Raw genomic sequence first — 22319 nt, 5'->3', positions numbered from 1 at the left:
TCTATGTTGGCATTGGCTTTTTCACAAGACTTGGTTTAACAGGTGAATGGAAGGGCTTGCTCATCAGGGTTTGAATCACTGTACCATAGAGCAAAACCTTTTATTGCATTGATTTCTTATTACCATCAGACTTTACTGATCAAACAAGACGGATTCAGTTCATTATAAAGAAAGTAACTTTAATAAAATGTTTTGAAAAAGGAAGAGTAGTTTAAAGCGAAATAAGGAGAGAGAAAAAGGGTGTTGTGGCTTAATAAGCACTAATTGGCTTATTGTAAGATGGATTTTCGAAGACGACAACCCATTTCATCAAATGAGCGAATGTACTGAAAAAACAGCAATGTGCCAAAATGTAAAATATATAGAAATTGCCAAGAGATGAGGTCAGTGCAAGACAATATCATATATAATGCCCCTATGAAAATTTTGTTGTTGTTGTTTAGTCGTTTAGTCGTGTCCGTCTCTTCGTGACCCCATGGACCAGAGCACGCCAGGCACTCCTGTCTTCCACTGCCTCCTGCAGTTTGGTCAAACTCACGTTAGTAACTTCGAGAACACTGTCCAACCATCTCGTCCTCTGTCGTCCTCTTCTCCTTGTGTCCTTGATCTTTCCCAATGTCAGGGTCTTTTCCAGGGAGTCTTCTCTTCTCATGAGGTGGCCAAAGTATTGCAGCCTCAGCTTCAGGATCTGTCCTTCCAGTGAGCACTCAGGGCTGATTTCCTTCAGAATGGATAAGTTTGATCTTCTTGCAGTCCATGGGACTCTCAAGAGTCTCCTCCAGCACCATAATTCAAAAGCATCAATTCTTCAGCGGTCAGCCTTCTTTGTGGTCCAGCTCTCACTTTGTGGTCTTATGAAAATACTGTAGTATTTAATTACTTAATATGCAGTTTGGAACTGAACGTAGGCATTCAAAGGAGTAAGCTCATTAAGGAAGTATATTTGTCACCAATGAAGCTACACATACATGAACTGGCCATCAGCTCCATGGGGAAAAGGAGTGGGAACTAGTATTACCAGCCCACTCCGCAAGCAGCTGATTTTAAGACCAGAATTATGGTCAGAATTTTCAGCCTGGCAACTGGAGAAAGAATAGAACCACATAAACGCAATTATTTGTTTGCATAATCCTTCATTGAACAGGAAGTGCATGGAAGCTGCCCTATGTTTCTATATACCCCAGAGCTTGGATTGGGGTGCTGGGTATAATATTGATGAAGATATATTAAAGTATTGCAAACAGGCATAACTTCAGGAGAAAACTGTCTTCCTGAAAGTTTTGTGTTGCCTGGACATATTCTAGATTTTTTAATGGGTATTGTTTGCATAGATGCAGGTGTTCCTTTTCTTCTGAGTTTCTATTGATCTTTGCTATCAACCTCTATTTTTAACAGCCAGCTGTCTAGCTCTAACTGAAAGAGGGAAATTCTTTTGGTTCCTGGAGTTTGCTCACACTGGGTAATTTCAACCGGGGGATCAAGAAGACTATGCTATTACAAGGTGGCATTATTCTCTGCCTGCATGAACCTATAATGTCAGGTAGAATGGTAGGGATAGGCTATAACTTTGCTCTTCCCATGCTACATTTTCCAAAGCAGGGTAAAGGTAAAGGACCCCTGGATGGTTAAGTCCAGTCAAAGGCAACTATAGAGTGCTGAGCTCACCTCGCTTTCAGGCCAAGGGAGCTGGCATTAGTCCACAGACAGTGCTCCGGGTCATGTGGCCAGGATGACTAAACCGCTTCCGGCACAATGGGACACCGTGATGGAAACCAGAGTGCACGGAAGCGCTGTTTACCTTCTCATCACAATGGTACCTGTTTATCTACTTGCACTGGCGTGCTTTTGAACTGCTAGGTTTGCAGAAGCTGGGGCAGAGCAATGGGAGCTCACCCCGACATATGGATTCGAACTGCTGACCTTCCAATCGCCAAACCCAAGAGGCTCAGTGCTTTAAACCCAAGCAGGGGTGTTATTTTGAGTTGGGGAAGCCTAATCCTTGTGACTTCTGCATGCATTGTGAAGTTATAAAATAGTGGCACTATATTTCTTTGCCCCTGCTCCAGTGCAGTTTAGCTTTTACCGCAAGAAACAAAGGAGACAAAAATTGAGTGGTCCATGCATCCATGTAAATCACATGGCACAACCTGGCACATGCTAATGGGCCATCGTAAAGAAAATGCACAGGTTGAACTTTCCCACATCCTCACATCACCACCATTTTTAATGACATCAGCTCGCAAGTACAGCTGCTAGAAATCACGAGACCATTAAACATGTAAAAGAAGAATTGGCTACAGCTCATGCAGCAGTTTAGGAGCAGACTAGGAGATTCGAAAGGGCTGTAACATGGAAGGTGGAGCTAGCTTGTTTTCTCCTGCTCCAGACACTAGGACCCAAAGCATTGAATTCAAGTTACAAGAAAGGAGATCCCAACTAAATATCAGGAAAAATCTTTTGGACAGTAAGAGCTGTTTGACAGTGTGGTATGGTGGTTAAAAGTGGTAGACTCGTAATCTGGTGAACCGGGTTCGCTTCCCCGCTCCTCCACATGCAGCTGCTGGGTGACCTTGAGCCAGTCGCACTTCTCTGAAGTCTCTCAGCCCCACTCACCTCACAGAGTGTTTGTTGTGGGGGAGGAAGGGAAAGGAGTATGTTAGCCGCTTTGAGACTCCTTCAGGTAGTGATAAAGCGGGATATCAAATCCAAACTCCTCCTCCTCCTCCTCCCTTGGGAAGCTGTGGACTCTCCTTGGAGGTTTTTAAGCAGAGTAAAAGTTAGTTGAATGCTACCCACAGTAATAAAGAACAGAGAAATCAAATGAAAGACATGTACATATGAACTAGGTCAAAGTATTCTAATTATTAGGACCAAATCAAAGAACAAGACAGTCTTCCAATCCTTCATTGGGCTTCTCTGTAAAACTTGAATAGACCAAAGTAGCAATAGCAAATGATAAGATGAAAGGAAATAACCGGGGGGGGGGGCAGGAGGAAGAGGCTTTTTGTGGATATTATTGCCAATTCAACATTGATATTACAATCAAAAATGTATTGTTGTGACTGTAAACTCTTGACATCATTACTTTTTTCTTTTTTTTTCTTTTTTGGAACTGACAGTAAATGCAATATTGCTAAATTAACTCTGGTTGACTTTCAAAAGAATTAACAATAGTACTGGGGAAAACATAGAATTGGTAGAAGCACATCTTAAAGCAAATGTAAACTGTCTGCAAAGATGGCATGTTTTGTTTAGATGTTGTTGTTCTTTTTATAAAACAATCTCTAGAAAAGCATTTTTGTCTGAAGTAGTCAGGCTGTCAGCTTAGAGGAAACGATACAATCACTGTCAGACAGTTATGGACAATGTACAACACTGCTGCAAAATATGCTTTGCAAGGATTACGTTGACTTTGATGCATGAAAAGTGGGCCAAAGGTTTGTGTACTGATGAGAGCAAAAACAGCCCGAAAGAATCAAGACGATGCAAAGAACGAGACTGAATGAAAACAGCAGACAGGCGTGTCGTGAAAAGAATCCAGTAATAGGGCAAGTGCCACTAACTGCCTCCCACAATTATCTGGTTGGCTATAACAGTGCATGCATCATAGAAAATCACAAAGACCCATGGTTATGAGTCCCCGCTCTGCTCTGCGCCGGTTTAGCCAGAATGTGTGGGGATTGGGCTGGCTCTGGAGAACATCTGTTCAAGCAGAGAGCCCTTCCCCCATTTCGCCTTCGCCGCTGCAGGGGAGAGCAATGATAACCTCTTGGCGTATGGCCAATGCCTCCCCTCAAGACCCCTTTAACGGGGAACCCTGGGATCACTGCCGCAAGGGGGGCGTGGGTCACCACTTCATGCCCCCCCCATTTAGGAAGTTAAACTAAAGGATTCCACCCAAGGCCTGAAACCGCCAAAATTGTGAAGTTTTGCTACAGAGAAGGCAAACCTGCCAATGCAGGAAAATTCCTTTCTGGTCCTTCAACAGCGACCATGACGTAGCAGCGCCTGCGTACCTGTGGAGAAGAGGTTAACCTGTAAAAGAAGACTTAACTGAGGGAGGGCAGGGTGGGAGAAGCTCTGGAGCCAACTGACCCTTATCAGGTAAGATTCACCTTCTGTTGTGTGAGCAGGGCAGTCCCTCCCCCTACCTTGGCAATGCCTCCGCAGGTGGGACTGGGCGATTGGCTGAGGTAGGCGGAGACCTCCAGGTATCCAGCCTGGGGAGGGTGAAGCCAGCCCATACTACCGAGAGCTGCACTGGGATCTGGGGGGCTGCACACGACCATGCAAAAGGCACCCCCCCATTTGATATGGGGAGCGGTCATTGCCAGCTGGCCAGTGCCGATGGGAATGCACTGCCCCCATTCTGCAGAGTCACATATCAATTCAAAAAGTGTCCATTCCAGAACTCTTTCAGTCTAATGCAGCGGTTCTCAACCTGTGGGTCCCCAGATGTTGTTGGACTACAACACCCATCACCCCTAGCTAGCAAGGCCAGAGCTCAGGAATGATGGGAGTTGTAGTCCAACAACATATGGGGACCCACAGGTTGAGAGCCACTGGTCTAATGTGTTCCATTCCCAAAACACTTCTCTGTACTCCTTGACACACAAAGTTCTCTAATTTTCCATTTGCCGCTTCTCTATTTTACCTTATATTAAAGCCAATTTCATAAACATTAAAAATTAGGCTACAAGTTAAATCTATTTATTTCGACTAATCTTATAAGCAGATTAATGTTCCTAGTGGTCTTCGAAAGAGGAAAATATAAGCTTTATCCCAAATTTTTTTTGCTTTTAAAGAAATATTTTAAGGTATTGAAATGTGTCTCATGTACCGTTTGCTTGTTTGAAGCTGCAAACAGTTGACTTTGAATTAGTGCTCATCACCTGCCATTTGGATGACAAATTTGTGGATGAGTTGAATTCATGGCATACCCAATCGCTGCATCCTCTTTTTGTTTTTAAGTCCCTTGGTGGTGGTGAGTTAAATCTCATAATGTCAGAAGCTTCCTGGATATTTTAATTCTACTCATACCCAATGTGTAATTCACAGAGCCAGAAGCAAAGAACTATTGAAGAAGATCCCACAAAATTATAAATCATCACATTTTTCGATAGAGCTGCCCAAGTAAACAGAGCTGCCAAGCGACACGTAAAATAGGGTTGCCATACGCCCAGATTTTCCCAGACATAGCCGGTTTTCAACCCTCGTAAACAGTGTCTGGTCAAAAAATGCTTAAATGTCTGGGGAAATGTCTGGGCAGCTCAACCACTTTTGTGTCCAGGTTTTTACTTTTTGAAATATGGCAACCCTATAAGGTCACAGGCAGGGCCGCATTTAGGTTTGATGAGGCCCTAAGCTACTGAAGGTAGGAACTATTAGAATCAGCAGCTACTGCCATCACATAGAGCCTTCTGTCCATGTAGAACAGGTCTGGAGAACCTCTGGTTTCTCCAAATCACCTTGCCCTTACAACTCCCATCATCTGGCCCATTGGCCATCCTGGCTAAAGGTTCCCCTTCTCATTAGATCATTGATATGTTCCTGCATGAACTGAACTCACATGCTTCCGTAATTGAGGACTTAATTCAATTAGGGGCAATTGCATCCCTTGACTCTAAATTACTTCATCTCATTTTCAGAGTTCAGGCCTTCTCTATCAACATAGTACAGTGGTACCTCAGGTTACATACGCTTCAGGTTACATACACTTCAGGTTACAGACTCCTCTAACCCAGAAATATTACCTCAGGTTAAGAACTTTGCTTCAGGATGAGAACGGAAACCGTGCAGCAGGGGCGCAGTGGCAGCAGGAGGCCCCATTAGCTAAAGTGGTGCTTCAGGTTAAGAACAGTTTCAGGTTAAGAACAGACCTCCAGAATGAATTAAGTTCTTAACCCGAGGTACCACTGTAATGGCATTGGGGGGAGAGAGGTTGCTATATTTTGCTCTCCCCTACCAATGCCGTTTTTCTTTAACCAGGAAATAACAGGAAGGATTGCTTGAGTTTGAGGAATGGTTTTGGTTTTTTTCCAGCCCACTCTGAGCATCAACCATTTGCAATATTTAGAATTACTCAAGTTCTCACCTTTAAAGTTTAAACAGTGAAGCCATTTTGCACAGTCTCAGTGGTATCTGACCCAGTTCTCAACCTGCTGGCTATTAAAACTTCCCTTTATCTTTCAAATTCTTTCATAATGCCTTGGAAACAGCAGCAGATTTGGGGGGAAAAACATTTTAATAAAACGCAGGAACCCGGTAGACTTTCAGCAGAAAGAGTCTGCTTATTATGAAGGTCAGCTGGAGAGAAAAGCAAAGTCTCAAACGCCAGGCTATGGTAATCACTATGATAGGGGATTGGAAACTCAGCATTCATTTTTAGGATCAGGTACCCAGTGCATGATGACTGGGAGACACAACATATTAGGACACTGATTTCTTAACACTTAATACAACTACATGGTATGAAGCACACCATTCTTATTCTTTTGAAAATAGCTGATTCCTGTCTATCACTTTTGAAACCTATGTTTGCAAGGCCTAAATAAGTGAGAAGCCGCAGTTGGCATGGAGTTACTGATTGAATCACAGAATAAGGTAATTTGAAGGCTAGCCCCTAATATAGAATAGATTATTGGGAGGAGTGGGGCATGTGGGATTATGAAAAATCTGTGACCGTCCTGGAGAATCCAGCAGCAGGCCAATGGAGCTCTGGAAATGGGTGAGAATTTAAGATTAGAGGTGTTCTTTGTCCTGATGGTGACAGTGCAAAGTCAGTTACATCATTAGACAGAGTGAGGTAGCTGTGTATGCACTGCTGTGAAAAAATTGCTGGTGTGTTTGAGGACAGAGTCCTATGTGCTGCACCCCCTACCCTGGAAACTCCAGCTTCTTTTCCCCCAGTTATGGAGGCAGTATCTCTCAGCAGGGTGTGTTACACATATAAGGTTTATTATGTATTTAAAATGCTATGCAGAGAGGTTTCACTCTGGGAAATGCGGCAAAAGAGATTGGGTGTTCCCGTTTCATTTTTTAGACTAATTGATGACCCATTGCTGGAAATCCAAGTGGCAATCCGTCTGTCAGCATGAAATGTAATCTGTGGAGCTCAACATTTAAGGCAGCAATAGAGAGCAGCAGCGGTAGCAGCAGAAGCTAAGCTCTGTGATGGTGAATGAGCAAATTGCTTAGAATCTCTCTCTCTCCCCCTCAGACCAGAGAGATGAAAGTTTATCGAAGTATGTGTGTGGCACAGGGAAGGAAGCATATATCTGTTGCCAATCCTCCCTGTCTTATTCTGCTACACTGATGTTTTCATTGCCCACCAGCCCTGCACAGCAAAAAAATCTTTACCCTGATTCAGCTCTGGTCATTTAAAGTTATGCAGGATGAGCTGGGGCTCAATATGGTGCACTTTTCATTGTAGGTTCAACTGGAAATCCTGCAGGAAGAAATAATGATAGCTGCATTTTCTGTACTTTGAGATGCAGCTGTTATCACTCTACACAGCATTATTTTCAAGGGGATGTGAACTCAATGTGCATATGAATGGCCATCTTTCACTCTCTGCCCCAGCTAGTATTCTTCCCTTTTGGTTCAGCTTTATAATATCAGCCATTGGTTTTTATTTTATTTATTTATTTTATATTTATTCATATATTTATTTATTTATTTGCTGTATTTTGATCTTAGTGTTTTGGCAAACTACTTCTGGATACTATTTCATTTAATTACTTTTTGGCTAAAAACATTAAGTGGTATATACATTTTCTAAGTAAATGCACCATTAATTTCATCTGTTTATGGGTGTGGTTACAATTTTTGTTTTATTATATTTATGATCCACCCTTCACTCTAAAGTCCCAGGTTGGGTTACAACATTAAAGCATAGCATTACAACGCAATATTACAAACAGTTCAAAACAACTTACAATCACAGAAAAAGGTGGGTCTTAAAAAATATCGGTCCAATATATCTGAAGGAGCGTCTCCACCCCCATTGTTCTACCTGGACACTGAAGTCCAGCACCGAGGGCCTTCTGGCGGTTCCCTCACTGCGAGAAACCAAGTTACAGGGAACCAGGCAGAGGGCCTTCTCGGTAGTGGCGCCCTCCCTGTGGAACGCCCTCCCACCAAAGAGAAAACGCGTTGACGCCCTACCATCAAAGAGAACAACAACTACCAGACTTTTAGAAGACATCTGAAGGCAGCCCTATTTAGGGAAGCTTTTAATATTTGATGTATCACAGTATTTTAATATTCTTTTGGAAGCCGCCCAGAGTGGCTGGGGAATAAATAATATGTTGTTGTTGTTGTTGTTGTTGTTGTTGTTGTTGTTGTTGTTGTTGTTATATGCACCTCCTGTCGAAGGCAAGGCCAAAGAGGTGCCTCCAATCTGAATGGAAGGATATTTTTACCACCACCACCATCTCAATAAATAGTGTATTGGCGCCCGACAGTACAGATTTTGTAGCACTCATGTGGGATTTGGTGATAAGTGAATGACACTAGTTTAATAACAAAGGTTAAAATCTCCTGTGAGAGAGACCATCTGTTTCTACGAAGGTGGGTAACATGATAATTCAGGAGCTCCATAAATTCTTGGGGTTCTCCGGGGTGCTACAGTCAAGGCAGAATACATAAGGAGTTCAGGGCAAGTGTCCTTCTCAAAATACAGAGTTGCTATTGGGGTATATTTCTGTTACCTTTAACTCATTTCTCCATCCTCCACTCTGTGACATGCAAGGTCTGCAAGACCTCTGGACCACCACTGTTCGAGATGGAGGGTTCGTTCACACAATCTAATTCAGCCGCATGCATTGTGCCTTGAACATATCCGCCATGCCTGCAACTGTGTGGTGATCATCAATTGTCATCTGGTCTCTCCTGGCTACAGCTGCTGGTTGCCTGGGGATCAGTTCTCTTTAAAAACTCATTTTCCAGCTGCTATGATCACCCAAGCTGCTGCTGGGAAGCTGCCTCCGGAGACTGTTAACAAGGTGGTCCATGGATGAATGAGCTCTCCTTTAGAGGCCTTTTGTTTTAAAGAACATTGGGCTGGCGAAAATGGGAGGCTTCTCTGTGAACTTTCCGTGGCCTCTGCTTGCTATGGCTCAGAAACAACTTCTCAAAGGAATGCGATAAGGGGACAACACGGAGAAATAGACCCAGTTGCAGGCAACTGCCTACTGCCAGGAAATTTGGCATGACCCAGAAAGACAAGATGCATTGCCCGTACGGAATGCACTTAGGGAAAACTGATATCAATTTAATGTTATCGTTAGATGCCCACGGATGCCATAATGGTCTGTTGGAGACTGATCACATTTAAAAGCTATCTGTACCAAAGAACTGGTAAGAGCATATTATTACGCTTTTCGCTATCTCTCTTTCTAACCTTCGCTTATGGCTAATGCACTCTTGGCTGTTGTCATATGAATAGAAGCAATTTGATTTATTAGAAAGCAACTCGTCCATTGTTTCCAAATGAGGGGCCACAAATTGTGAAAAGTAACATGACATGCAACTGGAAATATATGCATTTGATTTGTAACACATGTAGTACATTTATATATAGAGAGAGAGAGAGAAGGAGCTCTCCATCTCACAGAAGGGGAAAAAACATACAAAACTGGAGATTTCAGATGGGCCTAATAGAGCCTTCCCCTTCTGCGCTGACTTTCTCTGTGAAGAGAAAAGTGTGAGTTTTGCTTTTCATAGGAGAATATTCTATTTTAGGAGCCTGCTATCTAGAGAGGTAAACCTTGACACAAATGTACTACCTCAGTAAGAACCAACCCTATGTGAGGCATCTCTTATGCCTTCCCCATAGGTTGCTGGACTTGAGCTCCCATCATCATTAGCCATTGGACATGCCAGCAAGGGCTGATGGGAGTTGGAGTTCCCACAGCACCTGAATACCTCCGAATTCCTAGCGCTACAGAGCTCCAAGACTCAGGCCCTATCTGCACTACGCATCTGAAGCAGTATCATATTAAACAACCATGGCTCCCTCCTTCAAGAATCCTGGGAGCTGTAGTTTGTTAAGGATGCTGAGAGTTATTAGGAGACCCTATTCACCTCACCTGGAGTGCTCTGCTCCATGGGCCATGGGGTCACGAAGAGTCGGATATGACTGAACGACTAAACAACAAAACAACATTCACCTCACAGAGCTACAATCCCAGCCCCCAGCCCCCAAGTGCCCCTGTTTTCCAGGGACAGTCCCAGATTTACAGAAGCCATCCTGTTTTCTTATTTGATCCTGGAATGTCCTGGTTTTCCATAGGACATCCCTATTTTCATCAGAGAAATGTTGCAGACTATGGATATATGCAACCCCCGAACCAAGGTGATAAGTAACTAGACAACCTTTAGAAGACATCTGAAGGCAGCCCTGTATAGGGAAGTTTTTTTCCATGTTTAATGTTTTTATTATGTTTTTATATATGCTGGAAGCTGCCCAGAGTGACTGGGGCAACCCAGACAGATGGGTGGATAATAATAATAATATAATAATAATTGTTTGTTTGTTTGTTTGTTTAGTTGTTTAGTCGTGCCCGACTCTTCATGACCCCATGGATCAGAGCATGCCAGGCACTTCTGTCTTCCACTGCCTCCTGCAGTTTAGTCAAACTCATGCTGGTAGCTTCGAGAACACTGTCCCACCATCTCATCCTCTGTCGTCCCCTTCTCCTTGTGCCCTCAATCTTTCCCAACATCAGGGTTTTTTCCAGAGAGTCTTCTCTTCTCATGAGGTGGCCAAAGTATTGGAGCCTCAGCTTCACAATCTGTCCTTCCAGTGAGCACTCAGGGCTGATTTCCTTCAGAAAGGATAGGTTTGATCTTCTTGCAGTCCATGGGGCTCTCAAGAGTCTCTTCCAGCACTATAATTCAAAAGCATCAATTCTTTGGCAATCAGCCTTCTTTATGGTCCAGCTCTCACTTCCATAAATCACTACTTCCATACATCACTACTTTAGAGTAGGTGTCCTTATAAAATCTAGTATGTTGAGGTAGTGCATCTTGCAACATTTGGAAGCAACATTTGGATGGGAAGTGATTATATAAACATAGACAGACAAATAACTCTTCCAGCATTTGATAAATTCCAAAGCATCAATTCTTCGGCGATCAGCCTTCTTTATGGTTCAGCTCTCACTTCCATACATCACTACTGGGAATAATAATAATAATAATAATAATAATAATAATAATAATAATAATAAATTTTGTTGCTGCTGCTGCTATTATTATTCAATAGGATGTCCCTATTTTCATTGGAGAAATGTTGAAGGGTATGCAATCCCCAGAGTTCCTTGGCAAAAGAGATTGATTGTTAAACCACTGCGGAAATTGTAGCTCTCTGTGGGGTCTCCTAACAATTCTCAGCACCATTAATAAGCTACATTTCCCAGGATTCTTAGGGAGAAGTGGTATGATACTGCTTTAAACCTTTAGTGCAAATGGGTCCTTGGTGCATTTGTGCGACAGACAGAGACTGACTTATTTTCTTTGAAGAGTTTGGTCCTTTTCCTCTTCTTTTTTGCAGCCATTGCAGCACTAGTTTCCCAGCACAACTTGCCTTTTAAGTCACGCATAGAATTCATGAGAGGATGATCTTATCAGCATGCATATCCAGTGGACACCTCCTTTTTTATCTACTCTTCATGCCACGGGGAGGCATAGCCTTCAATCCAATTAGGAGCTGCACACATAGAGAGCCAATGTGTGAACATTATCCATTTGGTTTAGCCCCTGTGTTTCTAAATTAAAGTGTGTCACCTCTCTCATCTACAGAGTAAAACAAAATGTGATTAATGCTAAGTTAAAGGTGGAAAACACTTTTCTCATTCAGCACTGCGATGCTGGGAAATGCAGAGACGCAGCCAAAAAGGGAATCTCATCTCTATAAAATAATTATCTTTCTATTGCTCTCTCCGTATCAATGGCTTAGATCAGAGGTGGCTACATGTGGCCACAATTCCCATCACTGTTTATGATGGGGGAGATGGGGTCCAACAAACATTGGTAGGGTACCACTTTAGCTTCACCTGTTCTTACACACACGTTTCCCCTGTTCGTAAACAACAACCCCAAAATATTGTGTACTTTATCATAGAAGATGGGCTTTAGTAATGAAAGTAACAAGATTCTTCACCACCAGAAACTAGGTTTGCCTTAATAATCCTGTGGAAGTCTGTAAGAGAAAAAAAGGATGCTTTAGAACTTTGATATAATTTTTTGCTCAAATGCAATTTAAAGTTATGAGTATCTTGGACTCCGAGGAATGCTCAATACACTTCTGCAGATCAATGATATGTTTCTGAGCTGTCTTCACATGTGGCATAAAATATCTTAGGAGGCAACAAGGAGCTGGCTAGTTTTACAAACTGATGTTATTGGTATGACACTTTTTTTAGCTCATTGTTTTGGAACCCAGATAAGGTTGGTCAAATTTTTCCTTTCCCTTGCATTTTTTTTTTTTAAATATGTTTTTTCATAGTCTTGCCAGGGTTTTTTCTGGTATATTTTTATATTACATTTTTCTCTTTTACATTTTAGAATATTCATTTAAACAACCTTAAAATATCAGTGAATTCCCTTCTTCTCTTTCCATGGTTCATTTTGCATACCATAAATCCCTGCATATTTTACATAAACTAAACCAGGCTTCCTCAACCTCAGCCCTCCAGATGTTTATGGCCTACAACTCCCATGATCCCCAGCTAGCAGGACCAGTGGTCACTGATGATGGGAATTGTAGTCTCAGAACATCTGGAGGGCCGAGGCTGAGGAAGCCTGAACTAAACCATTCAGTATTCCATTATTACATCTGCCAAAACTTATTTACGCTGTTGAATTTATCTTAATGCTGCCAATGTTTTCAAGTGTACACAATTTGCCCCCATATATTCAATAAACATTTTCCAATCTTCTTCAAACATATGTTCTTCTTGTTCTCTTACTCTGTATGTTAAGTCTGCAAGCTGCACATATTCCACCAGTTTAAGTTGCCATTCTTCTTTAGTTGGGACCTCACTCATTTTCCATTTGGGGACTAACAAAACACGGGCCACAGTACTGGCATACATAAATAACCTTTTATGACACCTGGGAATTTCCATCTGAATTGTCTCCAACAAAAAGGACTCTGGTTTTTGTTTTATTTTTTGGAAAAGGACTTTTAAACATTTTTTTCAATTCATTATAAATTATTTCCCAATACTCTTTTACAAGTCCACCACATATGATAGAATGTACCCTCATATAGTCTTGTCATTTTTGTGTTAGTTACCATGGACTTCTTTGGGAGGAAGGAAAATATGTTAAAATCATCATCCCCATCATCCTGCCCTCACTTGCTTCCCAGCTGGCCAGTCGCTGTTGGAAGTAGGATTTTGGAACATGTGGATTTTTTTCTTGATCTGCTGTAACCATTTAGCTAGAATCAGGGATGGGGAGGAAATGTGTTTAGTTTGCATTTTAATATCATCCTGCCTAATTTGCATTTCCTGAACCAATAAGCAAACTGAAACACAGCTATCCTTCAAAATCTGCACTAAGCCAAATTTTGTAATTTGAAGCAAAGTTAACGCACACACAAAAAGCCATACATTGGTAAAAGTAATGGACAACAGTACATTATATGAAGAGAAATGGCTTGCAAAAATATGTTTATTAGGCAAAACTCTTTACCACAAAAGTATATATTTGTTCATGAAAACACATACGAAAAAAAGGAAATTAATGGAGTCATGCATCCCTAGCCTAACTAAAACTCTTATAATAATTTTATTGAGTTTACATTATTTTTACCCTAATCATAATCCGTTAAAATCATAACATCACCTATAGTCTTGCTCAAACTGAGCCTCGACTTCCCCCACTCCCATTACTTGGCTTTCAAAAATATTCACTTACAACTTAGCATTTCTATATCAACCTATTTCCCTTCTTTCATGCTTATAAAATTTACCTTAATAATTGTAAAGAGATTCCAAAAATTAGCATTACAAAATATTTTAACTCAAACCTGCAAGTGTTTTCTAATGTTTACAATTTTCTCTCATATATTGTATAAATTTACTCCAGTCATTTTCAAACAGTTTGTCGCACTGGTTTCGTATCTTACCCATCACCTTTGCCAGTTCTGCATATTCAATCCTTTTAGTCTGCCATTCTTCCAATGCTGGAAGTTCCTGCTGCTTCCATTTCTCGGCAAAAAGTATCCTCGTGGCTGTGGTTGTTGTTTTGTTGTTGTTTAGTCATGTCCGACTCTTTGTGACTCCATGGGCCAGAGCACGCCAGGCACTCCTGTCTTCTACTGCCTCCCGCAGTTTGGTCAATCACGTTGGTGGCTTCAAGAACACTGTCCAACCATCTTGTCCTCTGTCGTCCCCTTCTCCATGTGCCCTCCATCTTTCCCAACATCAGGGTCTTTTCCAGGGAGTCTTCTCTTCTCATGAGGTGGCCAAAGTACTGGAGCCTCAGCTTCAGGACCTGTCCTTCCAGTGAGCACTCAGGACTGATTTCCTTCAGAATGGATAGGTTTGATATTCTTGCAGTCCATGGGACTCGCAAGAGTCTCCTCCAGCACCATGCTTTTGAAGCATACATAAATAAATTTCTATCTTTTTGGGGAATTTCTTCTCCAATTACACCCAACAAAAACGCCTCTGGTTTTTTAATAAAGGTATTTTTGAAAACCTTTCTCATTTCATTACATATCATATCCCAGTAGGCTTTAACCTTAGTACAAGTCCACCACATATGAAAGAAATTCCCCTCCTTTCCCTTTAATTTCCAACATTCCTTATTTTGATCCTAGCCTAACTAGAACTCACCATTTTGCCACTTCTTCTGTATGATTTCTGGTGGAGAGCTTGTGTGTTGCTTGTATGCATTGGAAAGAGGTGGCAGAGGAAGAATTGAGGGCAAATGTGTGTTTTATTCAGCACACCAGGATTTGGATTATTGCTTCTGTTGGTGCAGCACTACTTTTGTTGGTGCTGCACAGCGAAGAACTTTCATTGAGAAGAATTGCAGAATAAACTCCGTTCTCGTTGACAAATTTGTAGGGCCTGAATAAACCCTACCAGTTAAGTCACTGCAATCTGTTTCTGCTCCAGCAGATGTTGCAGTGGGCGAACTTAAGTCTGCTACGTCTTGCGGGGAGTTGCTTCTACATATGTCTGTCTTAGCCGCACGGCTGTACAGCAAGTTCTCAATGGAAAGGTAATCACAGAGGAAAGTGCAGTCAGGATTAGAAGCAGGAACAAGTTGCTATTTGGCAAATCTGAAAGACTCTCTGGGAAAGAAGATCAATAGAAGACCTGCTGCGATATCCACCAGTAGCAAAATATCTGTCTCCAGAGCCCATTAACTATGTCCAATATGAAGGTGTCTACATTGGTAGTTGGCAGTGGGAGCCGTCTCATGAGGCCATTTGCAAAGCACAGTGAACAGGTATATCATTATTTGTAGTTCAGGAAGTAAGTGAGACTGCTTCATTTGACATCCATTCCAGGTTAAGATGTGAGAGTCAGTGTGGCATCGTGTGTGGACTAGGACTTGGCAGACCAGGGTTCAAATCCCCACTCAGTCAAGAAACCTTTTGAGTCGCCTTGGGCCAGGCAATGTCTTTCAACCAAACCTAATTCAAAGGTTTTGTTTTGTTTTGTTTTGTTTTGTTTTCAGAATTAAATGGGGAGGAGAACTATGTTTGCCACCTTGACTCCTTGGAGAAAAAGGTGGGATATGGCTGTGATAATAAAAAATATACCATCATGGTGATGATAATCAGAACTCTCTCCCTCCCTCCCTCTCTCTCTCTCTCTCTCTCTCTGGTGTGTGTGTGAGAGAGAGGGGGGGGGATTGTGTTTCATTGCCCTCAGAGCAGAGAATGGGTTGTCTTCCAATGTCAGAAGCTAGAAGCTGCCATCTAGCGGTCATAATATTTGGGAGCAGGAACTGATGGTTCGTGGATGAAATGAAAAGTGGATTAGTACTTGATTGAGTCAACCTCGGTTGTGGAAAATTGTGACTGAAAAGTGGATTACCCTCATGTGGAATTACAAGGACAGAGAGCCATGGGTACCAAAACTGTGTTCAACTATGTTATGATTAACTGTGACGTCTCCTTTGGTCTGTGAAGTGAACATTGCTTACTTAGGTTCTTCATCCTTTGCTTCCCCCTACTCTCTTAACTGTGGAATTGACAGACTTAAACAGTGTAATTTTTAGATCTGGATTTTTAAACCGAGCTTTCTAAGTAGTGTTGTTCAGTTTACTTCTTTCGATCCAAAATGACTTTCCCCAACAATAAAACTGTTCAAATTATGATTCAGTTTATTTTCATGAAGCACCCATCGGAGATCGCCTGTACTGAGCTCCCAGGATGCTTAATTTCATCAATTAATTAACTGACTGATCTGCTATAATTCAACTATAGCAGATGAGTTGGGAATCATTTGATGTATACAACTCCTTTAAGAAATGTGTGCCATCTTGTGATGAGGTCTGAGGAGATAACAAGGCTGCTCAATGTTCCAAGCCATGGAAATCTTATTATCATCCTCCTTTAATTTCGTTTAGTCTTCATAGCTCTTTAAAAGCTGCAGCTGAAATCAATATGCTCTGGTAAAAACCAAGTCACAAAGTACAATAGGAAACGATAATATGTTCTCAGTGATGAGCAAACAAAGAACCAAAACAAAAAGCTTGCACAAAGATGCCCCCTTCTGCGCCACACAGATGGTCAGATCCAATTTAGTTTGAAATCTATCATACGTGAGCTGGTACGTTCTTGCCTGTCAAATTATATTCTTGACAGGCTCAGTCTTTAAAAATGTACTAAAGCTTACTAAGGCTTATATAACAGCAATAATTGGTCAGCACAGGTCTATTTTCAGAAGCCGCTGATGCTAACCAACTTTGAACAAGGGAGCATTTTGGCAGCAAATGATTGATCTGAGAAACCAAACTTAAAGACATATGTCTCTTTGAATTTAAGTGTATGCAAAAAAACCCACAAAAACCCTCTATAGGATGGTATCCCCCCCCCCCGCCGCCTCTTCATATAGAACCAAGAGACTTCATTCTCCCTAACCCCTCCAAATCACTGTGTTCATAGGAGCTGTGCATTTGAAGTTGCACCATTGATTTTCATTTGTAGGATCAGAGGCTGCAGTCGTTGGCTCTCATTGGTGCTTTAAAACTGCAGTCTGTCTTCCTAGCAAGCGGGAAGGAGGGCCACTGTCAAACCAGACCGGGATCAAAAGTGTCCCTAATGCCTTTGGGCTGGATGGAGGTGGGAGCAGCTCAACAGCCACAGCGGGGAGGAAGGATGCAAGCCTTCTGGAGTCTGCGCCACCTGAGCAATCATTGCTAAAGGCATTATCCTCGCAGAGTGCTGAGACAAGAGAAACATTCTTTTAAAACCACAGATCCGTATGCCTAAACCATTACAACAAAATGTTCCGTCACTCTCGGGCCCTATAAAAAGATGCAGTGGGCAGTTGCTCTTGTGCTTAATGTTTCTTTTAGGAACGGGGAGCATAATCAACTTTTATATTCGGGTCATTATAAAAAAAAAACACACCCAAAGTTATTTAGAGGGTTTATTTGTAATAGCCCAGGAAGAAGATTCAGGTAGGTAGCCGTGTTGGGTCGAAATAAATAAGAAAATAAATAAATAAGAAAAAAAGCAGTCAAAATAAATAAGGAAATAAGAAAATTGTCCAGTAGCACCTTAGAGACCGACTAAGTTTGTTCTGGGTATAAGCTTTTGTGTGCATGCACACTTCTTCAGGTCTGTTCAACCTGGGAACAAGTCAGCACAGTATAGGGGTGCCAACTTGAATAAAATATTGGGGTGGGGGGCAGGTAAGACCCACCCCACATAATTGATTGGAAGACATGGTCAGGCACACCATTTGAATAGTAATGCCCATCAACTTGGGGGGCAGCCCCCTCAAATATTTTTAGGGGGGAGGGACCTTGACCCCTAGGAGTCAAGTACTGTGGCAAAGTATGATTCATGAAGAAATGTGGAGGGCTTTTTGTTTTTTCTTGTGAGATGACCATTGCTCTGCTTGCATGACCAGAAGTGGTTGTGCCCTCTCTTGAAGAGGGGCTACCACTGCTGAGACCATGGTACTGCTGCTTGTTTTTTGGTCATTGCATCTATGCCCCACTTTTCCTCCAAGATAGTCAAGGTGGGTAACAAGTTTCCTCCCTCCCCATTTTATCTTTACTATAACCTTTTGAGGTAGAGCCTAGGGCTTGCCGATCAGAAGGTTGGCGGTTCAAATCCCCGTGGCAGGGTGAGCTCCCATTGCTCGGTCCCTCCTCCTGCCAATCTAGCAGTTTGAAAGCACGTCAAAGTGCAAGTAGATAAATAGGTACTGCTCCGGTGGGAAGGTAAATGGTGTTTCCATGCACTGCTCTGGTTTCAGTGTTCCGTTGCACCAGAAGCGGCTTAGTCATACTGGCCACATGACCCAGAAGCTGTCTGTGGACAAACGCCGGCTCCCTTGGCCAGTAAAGCGAGATGAGCTCCGCAGCCCCAGAGTCGTCTGCAACTGGACTTAACAGTCAGGGGTCCCTTTACCTTTACCTAGGCCCAAGATGACTCAATGCACTTCATGACTGAGTGGAGACCCGAAACCTGGTCCCCCATGTCCTGATCCAAACCTCTAACCACTATACCATGCTGCCTTTGATACTGCAACTTCTAAGCTGATGGGGGAGCTAATATGCAGTCATGGTGACTGTTAAGCCTCTTACACCTAGGCAGAACAAAGAAATATGCAGCCGTACAACCTCTGTGAATAGTTTGGTCCACTTGGACATAATGCATGGGATCTAATGGAGTAGTAACTCCCTCGTTCCATCAGTATAAGGATTTCTGCTAGTGCAATGGAACCTCGCTCCACCTTCTCCATTACATATCTGTTCTGGGTTCGCCACCCATCAACTCTTCAGAGCAGACCCAGGGAAGGTCTGGGGTACCCATGGAGAAAGGGAGTTCCATTGCACAAGCAACTGCTCACTGAGAAGGCACCCCTCTTTGAGGAGCTGTGGAAACCAAACATGGAACACTTATGAGTTTAAACTAGGCCATGGAGTATAAAATCCAGCCATTTTTATGTGTGCTACACAGACCCAACTCACTCTCTTGAAGCAGCTGACTGAAGAAGCAGGCAGAAATGCAGATCTGAGCTGTACCATGGTCAGGCTCGCTGACCCTCCAGCTCTCTTCTTGGTGGGCTACAACCTCTCACTGACAACAAAGGTTGGATGGAGATCCATAGTTTATTGGGGGGAGCAGCTCTCAAAATTGCACGATGAGCACAACCACGCTGAATACCGCATCAGAACAGGCAAACATTTTAATACGGAGAGAATTTCAGGAATTTCCACTTCTGCAGTGGACATGAACAGTGGGGAGAAAACACCAACGTATGCACTAACAAATATCTGTTTCTGACTCTGTATTTTTCTGCCGTGTCGTTTCTGAGGCAGTCAGGCACTCGGAGAACCTCCTGATTTCTTGAGTGTAGGTAACCAATCGCTAGTGGTTGAATGTGGGCTGGGCAAGTATTTTTATTTATTTTTCTGAAATACATTTTTATCCTAGCCACCACTCACTGCAAACAGAACTTTTAAAGTCAGAACTACCACTTCTTTTTCCCTTGGTTGCCCTCTAAAAACAGAGATTGAGCGGGAGATGTGCCCATGAAAGGCAGAGCAGATTTATTTGGAATGATGGATGACTCTGCCAGCATGTTCCTCCATCACTATTTTGATAAACAATTGCCCATCTGTGCTTGCACATTTTGTTTTGAGAAAGGTAGTTTCCCCCCCAAATCTACTGGGAAGGCATTTCTCTGTTATTTGCCTTGCTTCCCTAGGAATACGGGTGGAGATTATAATAGCAACAATAATAACCGCAGCTCAGAAATTTCATTTCTATAGCAGATTTTAGCCTGAGTTGCTTTACAATATTACACATACACACACACACACACACAACTCCATCTACATAATCAATGGAATGCAACATTTTCATCTGTTTGATAAAATCCAATCTCTGTTTAATAGCCAAGCAGCCAGTCTCTGTTTAATAGCTAACAGTAACAATTTAGCCAATGTGTCAAAGAAGGCTTCACTTGATGTTGGGACATGGGATTAGTAACTTTTGTAAAATTGCAAAGGACGTATTACTGTCCACAATGCAATGGCTTAGCAGGAATAGCAAAATGGATAGCGAGTTAGGCAAGCTAAAATAGGCTAGAACCTAATATTGGTTTGCTGAAACACTATGAAAACAAGTAAGAAAATTGATCAGATACTTGGGTGAACTCCCAAATATCTATCAATGAGATATAACAAAGCATATAGTTTGGGAAAAACAAAACATAGCAAATTTGAGATACTATGATAAAATGATAGATGGATATCTATCTATCATCTGTCTACAGTGGTGCCCCGCAAGACAAATGCCTCGCAAGACGAAAAACTTGCTAGACGAAAGGGTTTTGTGTTTTCTGAGCTGCTTTGCAAGACGAATTTCCCTATGGGCTTGCTTCGCAAGACGAAAACGTCTTGCAAGTTTGTTTCCTTTTTCTTAAAGCCGTTAATACCCAGGGTGCATTGCTTGAAGAGGTGCAGTTGCGACTTGACTTCGAGGAGCAACTCATAGCATGTGGTGTGGTAGCCTTTTTTTGAGGTTTTTGAAGACTTTGGTGATTTTTGAAGCTTTTCCAAAACTTATTTTTCAGCCATTTGGTAAGTTAAACTTTAAAAACTTTTTTGGGGGGTTTTGGATTTTGGGTTGGGGTGTTTGGAATTCAAGGACTTGGTTTTTGGTTAGGGGTTTGCAAGAATCTGGAAGCTTGTGTGTGTTTTTTCTGCATTTTTATGATTTGCTGTGACCATTGGGCCACTCTGCTGTTGTTTTTTTAAAAAAATCTGGGTTTGAATTTCTGTGTGGTGGGTGGCTGGGTGCTTTTTATTTTTTTGGGGGGGGGGGTTGCGAAGGTAGGAGCTGTGCTGCCATGGGACCCAAGAAGACTGCTGCTGCAGAGGCCGGCGAGGGGAAGAAGGCGAAGGTTACGCTGGAAATGAAGAAGGAGATCATCCGGAAGCACAACGGTGGAATGCGTGTGACAGACCTCGCCAGGGAGTACCGGAGGAATCCATCGACCATCGGGACCATCCTGAAGATGAGGGAGAAGATCCTTGCAACTGATGCAGCCAAGGGAGTCACCAGGATCATGAAGAACTGCCCAGCTGTTCTGGAGGAGGTAGAGAAGTTGCTGCTCATCTGGTTAGAAGAGAAGCAGCGTGCAGGGGACACAGTGACTGAGGCCGTCATTTGTGAGAAGGCCAAGGCCTTGCACGCAGACCTCGTCCGGGAACAGCCAGGAACCTCAGGCGAGTAAGAAGTCTTCAAGGCAAGCAGAGGCTGGTTTGACCTGTTCAATACCTGTTCAAGACAAGATCTGGAATCCACAGCGTGGTCAGGCATGGAGAGGCTGCCAGTTCTGATGTTCCTGTGGCTGAAGACTTTGCAGCGGAGTTCCTGGAGGTTGTGACGACGGAGGGCTACGTTCCACAGCAGGTCTCCAAAGAACTGAGGGAAAGATGTGCAGGCATTTGCACAGTGGCACCACCCTGACAAGGACCTGACACGTGACCTTGCGAACACTTTTGATACGAGGGTCATGTCGTCTTTCAGGGAGGTGCTGAAAAGGCGGATGAAGCAGCAGACCATGGACAGGTTCTTCAGCAAGAAGCAAAGAGTGGAAGAGGAACCTTCTTCGAGTTGTGCCCCAGAGTCTTAGAAAATGTACTGTACACTTTGTTGATTTTTAAATGTTTTTCTGTCATGTTTAGAAACTTAATTTATTGTTCCCTCAATTTTTGAAATGCTCTTTACAGTATGTGTGACTTTAAAGAGCACTTAATAAACTCTTGTTGTACCAAATTTGGCTTTGTTTGGACTTTTTTTGACCATAGGAACGCATTAATTGAATTTCAATGCATTCCTATGGGAGTTCGTGCTTCGCAAGACGAAAAATTCGCTAGACGAAAAAAATTGGGGAACAAATTAATTTTGTCTTGTGAGGCACCACTGTATCATCTATCACCTATCTATCTATCTATCATCTATCTATCTATCTATCTATCTATCTATCTATCTATCTATCTATCATCTATCTATCTATCTCTATCTATCTCTTTATCTATCTATCTATCTATCTATTATCCATCTATATCTATCTATCTACAGTGGTACCTCGGGT

At 42.5% G+C, this 22319-nt stretch overlaps 1 protein-coding gene across 1 annotated transcript in view; it reads left to right on the top strand.

Annotated features, from left to right (window-relative positions):
* Positions 1-21455, top strand: part of LOC310688149 (putative CENPB DNA-binding domain-containing protein 1) — a gene marked incomplete at its 3' end in the record, with an annotated part of 345728 nt that extends 324273 nt beyond the window's left edge. The window contains exon 2 of the mRNA XM_083464273.1: positions 21052-21455. Coding sequence (XP_083320399.1) covers positions 21069-21455 — 387 coding nt within the window. The 5' untranslated portion in view covers positions 21052-21068. The remainder of the gene's footprint in view (positions 1-21051) is intronic.
* Positions 21456-22319: the final 864 nt, after the last annotated feature.

The sequence above is a fragment of the Podarcis liolepis genome (genome assembly GCF_965112155.1).
Source record: "Podarcis liolepis genome assembly, chromosome: 10".
Classification (NCBI taxonomy): Eukaryota; Metazoa; Chordata; class Lepidosauria; order Squamata; family Lacertidae; genus Podarcis; species Podarcis liolepis.
The sequence above is the reverse complement of the archived record's forward strand: the minus strand, read 5'-3'. Positions and strand labels throughout refer to the sequence as shown.